The sequence below is a fragment of the Oncorhynchus mykiss genome, chromosome 5 (assembly GCF_057628025.1).
Source record: "Oncorhynchus mykiss isolate SJ-2025 chromosome 5, ASM5762802v1, whole genome shotgun sequence".
NCBI lineage: Eukaryota > Metazoa > Chordata > Actinopteri > Salmoniformes > Salmonidae > Oncorhynchus > Oncorhynchus mykiss.
Genome location: NC_143026.1, coordinates 62,810,761 through 62,823,250, shown reverse-complemented (window position 1 = coordinate 62,823,250; position 12,490 = coordinate 62,810,761). Strand labels below are relative to the sequence as shown.

The 12,490-nt window shown below is 47.4% G+C and overlaps 1 protein-coding gene across 1 annotated transcript in view; it reads left to right on the top strand.

Annotated features, from left to right (window-relative positions):
- Positions 1–12,490, top strand: part of LOC110522983 (neurocan core protein) — a 201,490-nt gene that overhangs the window by 180,346 nt on the left and 8,654 nt on the right. The window contains exon 12 of the mRNA XM_036978016.2: positions 11,698–11,856. Within this exon, the coding sequence (XP_036833911.1) occupies positions 11,698–11,856 (159 nt within the window). The remainder of the gene's footprint in view (positions 1–11,697; positions 11,857–12,490) is intronic.

Here is a 12,490-nt window from a genome sequence, read left to right as displayed (position 1 = left end):
GTGTTATTTAATAGTGTTCACTATTATTCTACAATGTAGAAAATGATTAAAAAAAATACAGAAAAGCCCTTGAATGAGTAAGTCCAAACTTTAAACTGGTACTGTACATCTGAGTTGTTTGAGTAAGAGACAGAAGAGAGATGCTGTTTTATGCAGTATTGTGTTTTAAGACAGGCATCTCCAGGGTCAGCCTGGAGCCGTTGAGCCGCTGTGGGTCCTGTCTAAACCACGACTCGGCATAAACCACAAGGAAAGCCAGCAAATTGATCTTCCTTTGGGTATTTATCGAGGCTATTAATGCTAATGAAGATTTGTGTTATAATAAAACACGTCGAGAGGGACACGCACCGGGGCTTGGAGCAGAAGGCGGGCGGATCGAGTGGGCTTCAAGTCTTTGCCGTCTCTCTTAATCCTGCCAGCGCTCGTCCTCGCTCTGAGCATGATCCACCTCACTGGGGGCCTCGCATCTGCGGGAGCCGCACGGCGCCAGGAAAATTATCACTAAGTTTTCAGGCAACTTGGCAGGGACGAGTCAAACAGAATAATGAAACGCTGTCAAACGACTGACTACAGCTCTCAGCCCATATGCTATTGTCTCTGTTTGCCAAGTCTGTTCTGGGGGAAAATGAAAGCCCATCTTGTCGTTGTGTGGCAGGATAGGAATCTGTGTTGAATGTCATTCAAGGTGCTTAATTAGGGACGTGTTCCAGGAGCAATCCCCTTCATCTCCTCTAGGACTGTGTGGCAGAGGGAGCGAGTCCTAGCATTGGAAAGCACTGCTTCCTTTTCTCTTTCTATCGCTCCCAGGCAATCCCAACACCCACACACACAATCTCTCTCGCTCACACATTCATACATACATACAGTGCCTTGCGAAAGTATTCGGCCCCCTTGAACTTTGCGACCTTTTGCCACATTTCAGGCTTTTTTTTTTTTGTGAAGAATCAACAACAAGTGGGACACAATCATGAAGTGGAACGACATTTATTGGATATTTCAAACTTTTTTAACAAATCAAAAACTGAAAAATTGGGCGTGCAAAATTATTCAGCCCCTTTACTTTCAGTGCAGCAAACTCTCTCCAGAAGTTCAGTGAGGATCTCTGAATGATCCAATGTTGACCTAAATGACTAATGATGATAAATACAATCCACGTGTGTGTAATCAAGTCTCTGTATAAATGCACCTGCACTGTGATAGTCTCAGAGGTCCGTTAAAAGCGCAGAGAGCATCATGAAGAACAAGGAACACACCAGGCAGGTCCGAGATACTGTTGTGAAGAAGTTTAAAGCCGGATTTGGATACAAAAAGATTTCCCAAGCTTTAAACATCCCAAGGAGCACTGTGCAAGCGATAATATTGAAATGGAAGGAGTATCAGACCACTGCAAATCTACCAAGACCTGGCCGTCCCTCTAAACTTTCAGCTCATACAAGGAGAAGACTGATCAGAGATGCAGCCAAGAGGCCCATGATCACTCTGGATGAACTGCAGAGATCTACAGCTGAGGTGGGAGACTCTGTGCATAGGACAACAATCAGTCGTATATTGCACAAATCTGGCCTTTATGGAAGAGTGGCAAGAAGAAAGCCATTTCTTAAAGATATCCATAAAAAGTGTTGTTTAAAGTTTGCCACAAGCCACCTGGGAGACACACCAAACATGTGGAAGAAGGTGCTCTGGTCAGATGAAACCAAAATGGAACTTTTTGGCAACAATGCAAAACGTTATGTTTGGCGTAAAAGCAACACAGCTCATCACCCTGAACACACCATCCCCACTGTCAAACATGGTGGTGGCAGCATCATGGTTTGGGCCTGCTTTTCTTCAGCAGGGACAGGGAAGATGGTTAAAATTGATGGGAAGATGGATGGAGCCAAATACAGGACCATTCTGGAAGAAAACCTGATGGAGTCTGCAAAAGACCTGAGACTGGGACGGAGATTTGTCTTCCAACAAGACAATGATCCAAAACATAAAGCAAAATCTACAATGGAATGGTTCAAAAATAAACATATCCAGGTGTTAGAATGGCCAAGTTAAAGTCCAGACCTGAATCCAATCGAGAATCTGTGGAAAGAACTGAAAACTGCTGTTCACAAATGCTCTCCATCCAACCTCACTGAGCTCGAGCTGTTTTGCAAGGAGGAATGGGAAAACATTTCAGTCTTTCGATGTGCAAAACTGATAGAGACATACCCCAAGCGACTTACAGCTGTAATCGCAGCAAAAGGTGGCGCTACAAAGTATTAACTTAAGGGGGCTGAATAATTTTGCACGCCCAATTTTTCAGTTTTTGATTTGTTAAAAAAGTTTGAAATATCCAATAAATGTCGTTCCACTTCATGATTGTGTCCCACTTGTTGTTGATTCTTCACAAAAAAATACAGTTTTATATCTTTATGTTTGAAGCCTGAAATGTGGCAAAAGGTCGCAAAGTTCAAGGGGGCCGAATACTTTCGCAAGGCACTGTACATACTGTACACACACACACACACACACACACACACACACACACACACACACACACACACACACACACACACACACACACACACACACACACACACACACACACACACAGGCATGTTATGTTCTTCTATCCTCATGGGACCTAAAATACATTTCCATTCTAAATCCTATTATCCCCAACCCTGATCTTAACCCTTACCATAACTTTAACCTTCACCCTTAACCCAAACCTGTAACTCCTAACCCGAAATCTAACCACTAACCCCTTAACCCTAACCCCTTACCCTAACTCTAAACCTAACCCCTAAACTTAAAATAGCCTTTGTCTCCACACGGAAGAATTTTCCTTGTTTTACTATTCTTGTGGGAACTTTGGGGGATTTTTGGTCCCCACAAGGATATAAGAACCTACCTACCTACCTACCTGCCTACCTACCCGCCTGCCTGCCTGCCTGCCTGCCCGCCCGCCCGCCTGCACGCACGCACGCACACACACCTATAACCTCCCTTGCATATAACTGACAGCCTCCCAGGATTAGCCCCTATAGACAGAGCGCTAGCATGGAGCCATTAGACTAGGTGCTGTGGTGATCCAGTATGTGCCGGCTAAGAGGCAGAACTGTTAGACAGAGTGTTGGGGTCCTGGCCTCCTCTTCTCTAATGGTCTCCCCAGTGTACCCTGGGCCTGTAAACAGAGGCTCTGAGCTTTCTAGTGCCGATGGGCGTCCTGGCAGGCCCACCAATAACAGAGCTCCACTGCTGATGGCCTGAACACCCAGCAGCTCATTTCAGTTTAGGGAGCTAGTTACAGCTACATACAGTAGATACTACCAGGCCTATTTTTATATGTGTGTGGTGTGTTATCCCTCTATCCCACTCATTCCCCTCTGCTCCCATCCACAGTCCACATACTGTACATATACAGCAGGTCTGTAAAGGTCTGTCCCATCGTGTGTGTGTGTGTGTGTGTGTGTGTGTGTGTGTGTGTGTGTGTGTGTGTGTGTGTGTGTGTGTGTGTGTGTGTGTGTGTGTGTGTGTGTGTGTGTGTGTGTGTGTGTGTGTGTGTGTGTGTGTGGGTGGGTGTGTCCTCCCTCTGTCTCCAGCTCTATGCCAGCGGCTTGGGGGTAAATGTCACGTCTCCAGGTAATTAGGTGGAATGAGGCAGGCAGGCATCAGAGAGCATTAGTAATGTCCAATCTTCACCCATTAGATTGATGGTAATGCTCACCCGATTAGACTCCTCATCACAGAGCTGTAATAACCATAATAACCCCCCATCCTATCCTCCATTTAGACATTCTCACTAAAAGCAAAGGGTGTCTCTGTGAGAGTGTGGAAGGCTCTCTCCGACTCTGGGTGGCCTCGTTTAAATGGCAAAGAGCTGTCAGTCATTAAAGCGAGTGTCACAGGGAGAGGGAGAGGGGGAGAGGGAGAGGGAGAGAGGGAGAGAGAGAGGGGAGGTGAAAGGCAGCACACACACAGCGTTTCATCATCAGAGGTCTCAAAAAGCCACGGCGCACAAATATCACATGGTGAAGTGGATAAACGACCCAATCACTCAGCTGGAAGCGTTTGGCCTTTTATTTCCCTAACTGATGCTCATTCCCTGCTCACTCTGAATATTAATGGAAGAAATGTGCTTCAGTCCAAACAAAAAATAAAAACTTGAAGTAACGTATTAATATCGGGCATTGAAACTTCTGTCGGTGGAGGAAATCAGTCGAGACAGTCTTAAGATCTGTGAGCAGACCCGTATCTGTGTTGGCTTCCTTCTGGGTCAGGCTGTCTCTCTGTCGGTTCTGTCTGTCTGTCTACACAGGCATGGTTCCTTTCTTTCCTCAATATTGATAGTCTGGGTGAAATTGTCTAATGAGCAGTAGATATCACACCAAAGGAACTGATGAATAATGTTGGCGTGGGTGTGTTAGTGTGTGTATGTGTGTGTGTGTATGTGTGTGTGTGCGTGTGTGTGGGTGTTTGAATCTGCTCGTGCATATGTTTGTGAGTGTGAGTGAGTGTGTGTGAGTGTGTGAGTGTGTGAGTGTGTGTGTGTGTGTGTGTGTGCGTGTGAGTGTGTCAGTGCCGCAGGCTCTTTCCTCTCAGGCTGTTGGATTAAGCTGCTCTGTGCGCCTCCTTCACACCACTGGCCTCTTTCATGGCAGCTCCCAGGAGGCCTGGCTGGTAAAGGCCCAACAGTGGGCAGCCCATGCCTTACACGCTGTCTGGGCATGGTGCCAGATGCAGCCTACGGTGTGTGTGTGTGTGTGTGTGTGAGCGCCCCTACATAGCCCCCCAGTGTCTCCCTTCTCCCTGTTTCTGTAGATAACAACCCAGTCTACGCCGACGCAGGCCATGTTGGACACGCTCCCGACCCCAACACAATATACCAACCACCGACTCTTTTTACTCGAGAGTCATGATTTGTTTTTTTCTGAGTGACTCGTTCATTTTAGTCATTGGTTTGACCTGCTAGTGCTGGCCGCAATGAGTCCTACAGCAGAATGAATACACACTCCTCTGGCTCAGCGGCTCCAGAGACGTGCTCCGACCACCTACTCTCTGTCATATACACACAGGAAAGTAGATCATGAGCATAGAGAAAGAAAATACATGTTTATAATGGATAAATGATCGCAGTTTCTTCTCCTCAATGAGAAGTATGTAGCAAACGATAGAGCAGCAGAAGAAACATGCATTCAATGCATTCTGTCAAGAGTCGTTCACAATCTAGTCCGGTTGCGGCCACAACTCGTTTCAAGAAAGAAATAGGCTTATTTGAATGCCTAGCAACCAAAAAATGTACACTGTTTAAACACACATTTACAAGTCTCAGTCTCAAATAACAGCTCCAATAAGCCCCCTATGGTGAACGACGTGAACGAGAGGCTCGTAGAGCCATGACTCTTTCGAGTTTTCAGTTTATTGTTAGCCGATACGGGTTCCCGCATGCTCTGAGCATTACAGACTCAAATGAACATTACAGACTCTAAATACAGTGCCTTGCGAAAGTATTCGGCCCCCTTGAACTTTGCGACCTTTTCACACATTTCAGGCTTCAAACATAAAGATATAAAACTGTATTTTTTTTGTGAAGAATCAACAACAAGTGGGACACAATCATGAAGTGGAACGACATTTATTGGATTTTTCAAACTTTTTTAACAAATCAAAAACTGAAAAAATGGGCGTGCAAAATTATTCAGCCCCCTTAAGTTAATACTTTGTAGCGCCACCTATTGCAGCGATTACAGCTGTAAGTCGCTTGGGGTATGTCTCTATCAGTTTTGTACATCAAGAGACTGAATTTTTTTCCCATTCCTCCTTGCAAAACAGCTCGAGCTCAGTGAGGTTGGATGGAGAGCATTTGTGAACAGCAGTTTTCAGTTCTTTCCACAGATTCTCGATTGGATTCAGGTCTGGACTTTGACTTGGCCATTCTAACACCTGGATATGTTTATTTTTGAACCATTCCATTGTAGATTTTGCTTTATGTTTTGGATCATTGTCTTGTTGGAAGACAAATCTCCGTCCCAGTCTCAGGTCTTTTGCAGACTCCATCAGGTTTTCTTCCAGAATGGTCCTGTATTTGGCTCCATCCATCTTCCCATCAATTTTAACCATCTTCCCTGTCCCTGCTGAAGAAAAGCAGGCCCAAACCATGATGCTGCCACCACCATGTTTGACAGTGGGGATGGTGTGTTCAGCTGTGTTGCTTTTACGCCAAACATAACGTTTTGCATTGTTGCCAAAAAGTTCCATTTTGGTTTCATCTGACCAGAGCACCTTCTTCCACATGTTTGGTGTGTCTCCCAGGTGGCTTGTGGCAAACTTTAAACAACACTTTTTATGGATATCTTTAAGAAATTGCTTTCTTCTTGCCACTCTTCCATAAAGGCCAGATTTGTGCAATATACGACTGATTGTTGTCCTATGGACAGAGTCTCCCACCTCAGATGTAGATCTCTGCAGTTCATCCAGAGTGATCATGGGCCTCTTGGCTGCATCTCTGATCAGTCTTCTCCTTGTATGAGCTGAACGTTTAGAGGGACGGCCAGGTCTTGGTAGATTTGCAGTGGTATGATACTCCTTCCATTTCAATATTATCACTTGCACAGTGCTCCTTGGTATGTTTAAAGCTTGGGAAATCTTTTTGTATCCAAATCCGGCTTTAAACTTCTTCACAACAGTATCTCGGACCTGCCTGGTGTGTTCCTTGTTCTTCATGATGCTCTCTGCGCTTTTAACGGACCTCTGAGTCTATCACAGTGCAGGTGCATTTATACGGAGACTTGATTACACACAGGTGGATTGTATTTATCATCATTAGTCATTTAGGTCAACATTGGATCATTCAGAGATCCTCACTGAACTTCTGGAGAGAGTTTGCTGCACTGAAAGTTAAGGGGCTGAATAATTTTGCACGCCCAATTTTTCAGTTTTTGATTTGTTAAAAAAGTTTGAAGTATCCAATAAATGTCGTTCCACTTCATGATTGTGTCCCACTTGTTGTTGATTCTTCACAAAAAAAATACAGTTTTATATCTTTATGTTTGAAGCCTGAAATGTGGCAAAAGGTCGCAAAGTTCAAGGGGGCCGAATACTTTCGCAAGGCACTGTATGTGTTATTTTGACTGAACGAGACGGAAAGATCAGAGTCAGTAAACATAGCCAAACTTCCCAGTACTACTTCATCTTTCCCAACTTGTTGGAAATATAGTTTATATAGCTTATAGCTTACAGCTCATATTATACAGTTTGGCTACAAAAAAAACAACTAGGTCACTGTTGCAAAACAGGCTTTGTTTTCAAATGTCTACCTGGCTCAATAAAAGGACGTTTGGAGAATAGTACACCTCCCTACATCATACTGTTCAATGCGATCGCGTGGAACAGCGGAGTATTATTTGATGATGAAAGCTACTTGGGCAGCAGAGACTGTGTGAGCTGACGGTAGCTGTGGAGGGAACCGAGATCGAGCCATCTTCTCTCTCCGTGACATCTGGATGGTACTTCAACATCCCGGAGGTTTACAGCAGGCTCAATGATTTTCCCATTATCTCTCACCTCTGCTCCGCCTAATTCATCCAATGAGTGAAAATGGGCCTCGTACACAGGCACTGCTGTTGGGAAATACGAAAGTGTGATGAACGAATGGGTGTCCAATTGCCATAGAGTGTTGAAGTGAACAGCCAAACTCCCCACCCCCCCCCCCCCCCCCCCCCCCCCGCCCGCCACATTCAGTCGCACACAAACACACACACCGTAGCCCAGTGAGTGAGTACGTTATCTTGGAGCCTTCTGGGAGCAGAAGGGAGAGATTAGAGTCTGCAGCCCTGCAGATGTGTTCACATCACACAGGCCTCCACAGAGTGTGTGTTGTACGCGCGCACATGCGTGTGTGTGTGTGTGTGCGTGAGTGAGTGAGTGCATGTGCCAATTTGTTTGGTGCCATGGCAATTCGCCATTCGTTCAACATGCGCTCCCACATTCTGCACATGTGATAGGGCATGAGGGTACTGCTGTATTTACCCTGTCACTACACGTTAAGTATCGCTTCCTATTATTAGGGGGTGCAAAGCAATTTGCTACATGTTGTTCCCCTGACTGAGAACAAATACAGACTAGATTGCTTTGAGCGCCTGCCGATGAAAGGTTGTGAATAGTAATAATGAGCGAGGGCAGTGCATTCTGCTGGTGCTGAGTGTTTCAGAACCACGGACAGCTCTCCTCTGGAGAGATCCACTTCAAGCGTTCATCTGTTCTCCTCTGGGCATGTAGAGAGGTGTCTGATGACTATTATCACAGCATGGAGTTGTGGGGAACAGTCCCCTACAAGATAGTGCATCATATGGACAGCATCTCTGTGTAATATAAGTGGACTGGACAGTCTCTACAGCTAGCGCTCATCCACTTACAAATAAACAAACACACAAACACACACACACACACACACACACACACACACACACCCTCCTCTCCTTGGCCCCTTTCCTCTGAGCTCCTCTCATGTCGCCCTGGAAGTGTTTGCATGCGAAGCAGGGTTCCATACGGCCCTATTTGCACTGCACAATTTAACCGTGTGGCTTTAGATGTGTTGGGGGGAAAGCTGAGGCCGTCTCTCTTCGATCTCCACTCTGTAGGGGTAGGAGAGAAAGGGGGGCTGGGTTGACAGAAAAGCCCTGAACCCCCTTCCCCAAACGCAAATGCATACACACACATGCACGCGCACATACTGTCTCTGTTTCCCTCACACATCCTCCGTAGACACAGTGAATGGGTGCAGCTGCCATACAGTGAACCCCAAGGAAGATGGATGGAGAGAGAGATATGACATGGGGGGAGGGAGGGAGAGGCTCAGTGCTTTCCGACAGGGATGAAGGGACAGGGAGAAAGGGGATGATAGAGGGAGAGAGATAGAGAGTGAAAAAAAGGGACAAGGCGGGAGGCAGAGGGATGGAGGACGAGGCTCAATGCTGACGGGGATGAAGTTAAAGGAAGAGGGATGGAGGACGAGGCTCAATGCTGACAGGGATAAAGGGAAAGGAAGAGGGATGGAGGACGAGGCTCAATGCTGACAGGGATGAAGGGAAAGGAAGAGGGATGGAGGACGAGGCTGACAGGGATGAAGGGGAAGGAAGAGGGATGGAGGACGAGGCTGACAGGGATGAAGGGAAAGGAAGAGGGATGGAGGATGAGGCTGACAGGGATGAAGGGAAAGGAAGAGGGATGGAGGACGAGGCTGACAGGGATGAAGGGAAAGGAAGAGGGATGGAGGACGAGGCTGACAGGGATGAAGGGAAAGGAAGAGGGATGGAGGACGAGGCTGACAGGGATGAAGGGACAGGCAGAGGGATGGAGGACGAGGCTGACAGGGATGAAGGGAAAGGAAGAGGGATGGAGGACAAGGCTGACAGGGATGAAGGGACAGGCAGAGGGATGGAGGACGAGGCTGACAGGGATGAAGGGACAGGCAGAGGGATGGAGGACGAGGCTGACAGGGATGAAGGGAAAGGAAGAGGGACGGAGGACGAGGCTCAATGCTGACAGGGATGAAGGGAAAGGAAGAGGGATGGAGGACGAGGCTGACAGGGATGAAGGGGAAGGAAGAGGGATGGAGGACGAGGCTGACAGGGATGAAGGGAAAGGAAGAGGGATGGAGGACGAGGCTGACAGGGATTAATGGAAAGGAAGAGGGATGGAGGACGAGGCTGACAGGGATGAAGGGAAAGGAAGAGGGTTGGAGGACGAGGCTGACAGGGATGAAGGGAAAGGAAGAGGGATGGAGGACAAGGCTGACAGGGATGAAGGGACAGGCAGAGGGATGGAGGACGAGGCTGACAGGGATGAAGGGAAAGGAAGAGGGATGGAGGACGAGGCTGACAGGGATGAAGGGAAAGGAAGAGGGAAACGGACGAGGAGAAAGTAGGAACGAGGAGACAGGAGCAGAGTCCTGACAGGGGCTGTGACAGGGTTGAATTAGTCCGGATGGCGTCCCCACTGGGAGACATTTCTGGGGATTGTTGTCATTTAAATAGATTAAAGAGCCTTTCACAGGGCTAAGCTGCTTCCTCATACTGCTCTGCTCCCATCCCAGCCCACTGCCTGACTGGGATTAGGCCTGGACGGACGTCACAGAGGGAGGGAGGGAGGGAGGGAGGGAGGGAGGGAGGGAGGGAGGGAGGGAGGGAGGGAGGGAGGGAGGGAGGGAGGGAGGGAGGGAGGGAGGGAGGAAAAGGAGTGTTGTACTGGAGGAGGGAAAGTAGAGCACTGGAATGAATGTGAAAGACAGGAAAAAAGTGTGTAAATGAATTAATTACATTTTATTCTCGTGTCAAATCGGCAGTTGGCAGATTGGGATTGATTGACACGTAAACATTACAAAAATTCACTATGGTAATTAAATGAGAATTCTTCTTCGGATGTTCTCTGCAGTGCGCATCAGTAAATAACGTTAAAAATCAGTAAATAAGGTTATCCAAACAATAATGATATCCCTAGAGCAGAAAAATGATATGCACATACATACATCCGTATAGACTGAATACACTGTGTGTTTGTACTTCCATGCACATGGTTGTGTGAACCTGAGATATATGAGTATGCATCTGTGTGTTTCTGTAGACTAACCCCCCCCCCTCTCTTTCTCTCTCTATCTCTCTGTCTCTGTCTCTCTGTCTGTCTCTCTCTCTCCCTGTCTCTCCGTCTCTGTCTCTCTGTTTCTCTCTCTCTCTCCCTTTCTGTCTCTCTGTCTGTCTCTGTCTCTCTGTCTCTCTCCCTGTCTCTCTGTCTCTGTCTCTCTGTTTCTCTCTCTCCCTTTCTGTCTCTGTCTCTGTCTCTCTCTCTCCCTGTCTCTCTGTCTCTGTCTCTCTGTCGCTGTCTCTCTGTCTCTCTCTCTCCCTGTCTCTCTGTCTCTGTCTCTCTGTTTCTCTCTCTCCCTTTCTGTCTCTCTGTCTGTCTCTGTCTCTCTGTTTCTCTCTCTCTCTCCCTTTCTGTCTCTCTGTCTCTGTCTCTGTCTCTCTGTCTCTCTCTCTCCCCATCTCTGTCACTCTGTTTCTCTCTCTCTCTCCCTTTCTGTCTCTCTGTCTCTGTCTCTCTCTCTCCCCCCGTCTCTCTGTCTCTGTCACTCTGTTTCTCTCTCTCTCTCCCTTTCTGTTTCTCTGTCTCTGTCTATGTCTCTCTGTCTCTCTCTCTCCCTGTCTCTCTGTCTCTGTCTCTCTGTTTCTCTCTCTCTCTCCCTTTCTGTCTCTCTGTCTGTCTCTGTCTCTCTGTTTCTCTCTCTCTCTCCCTTTCTGTCTCTCTGTCTCTGTCTCTCTCTCTCCCCGTCTCTCTGTCTCTGTCACTCTGTTTCTCTCTCTCTCTCCCTTTCTCTCTCTCTGTCTCTCTCTGTCTCTGTCTCTGTCTCTCTGTCTCTCTCTCTCCCTGTCTCTCTGTCTCTGTCTCTCTGTTTCTCTCTCTCCCTTTGTCTCTCTCTCTCTGTCTCTCTGTTTCTCTCTCTCTCCCTTTCTGTCTCTCTCTCTCTGTCTCTCTGTTTCTCTCTCTCTCTCTCCCTTTCTGTCTCTCTCTCTCTCTGTCTCTCTGTTTCTCTCTCTCTCCCTTTCTGTCTCTCTCTCTCTCTCTGTCTCTCTCCTTCTCTCTCCTTCTCTCTCCCTGTCTCTCTCTCTCCCTTTCTGTCTCTCTCTCCTTCTCTCTCCCTGTCTCTCTCTCTCTCTCTCTCTGTATGTGCAGACACAGAGGGCTGTGAACACACATGGAGGAAGTTCCATGGCCACTGCTACAGGTACTTCAGCCGCAGACACACCTGGGAGGACGCAGAGAAGGACTGCAGGGAGCACAGCGGACACCTGGCCAGCATACACACACTCCAGGAGCAGGACTTCATCAACGGTGGGTGTCTTCCAATCAGTGCGACTTTACGGAATATATAATGAAACGCAGTCTCACGTTCTGGCGTTGATCCTCAGAGGGATGGAGAAAGAAAGAACTGGATGAAAGGAAAGACAGAATAAAAGCCCCAGCATGGTGAACCCCTCCCAGTCCCAGAGAGGCCAGAGCTATACATCCTCCCACTCGTCCTCCCTCATCCTCCTCCCTATTCCTCCCCTCCACAGACACATTTACCTAAAAGTGTGTTTAATTGCCTCGAAAATGGACGTCTCCACCCCAACAATAAAGGGAGCAAAGCCATTAGGTAGATTAATGGGCCCCATAATTATGTTAATCAGAAACATCATGATTTAAATTTCATTACACCGCACCCAAATCTCATCAATGCTGCACCTTCTGCGAAGATTTGGCTGCTTCTGCCTTCTGCTATCTGGGGCTGAAATTGTGATAAGAGCTGAGCTTCCCTGGTGTGTGTGTGTGTGTGTGTGTGTGTGTGTGTGTGTGTGTGTGTGTGTGTGTGTGTGTGTGTGTGTGTGTGTGTGTGTGTGTGTGTGTGTGTGTGTGTGTGTGTCTGTGTCTGTGTGTGTGTGTGTCTGTGTGTGTGTATCTGTGTGTGAGAGAGAGCGCGAGAGAG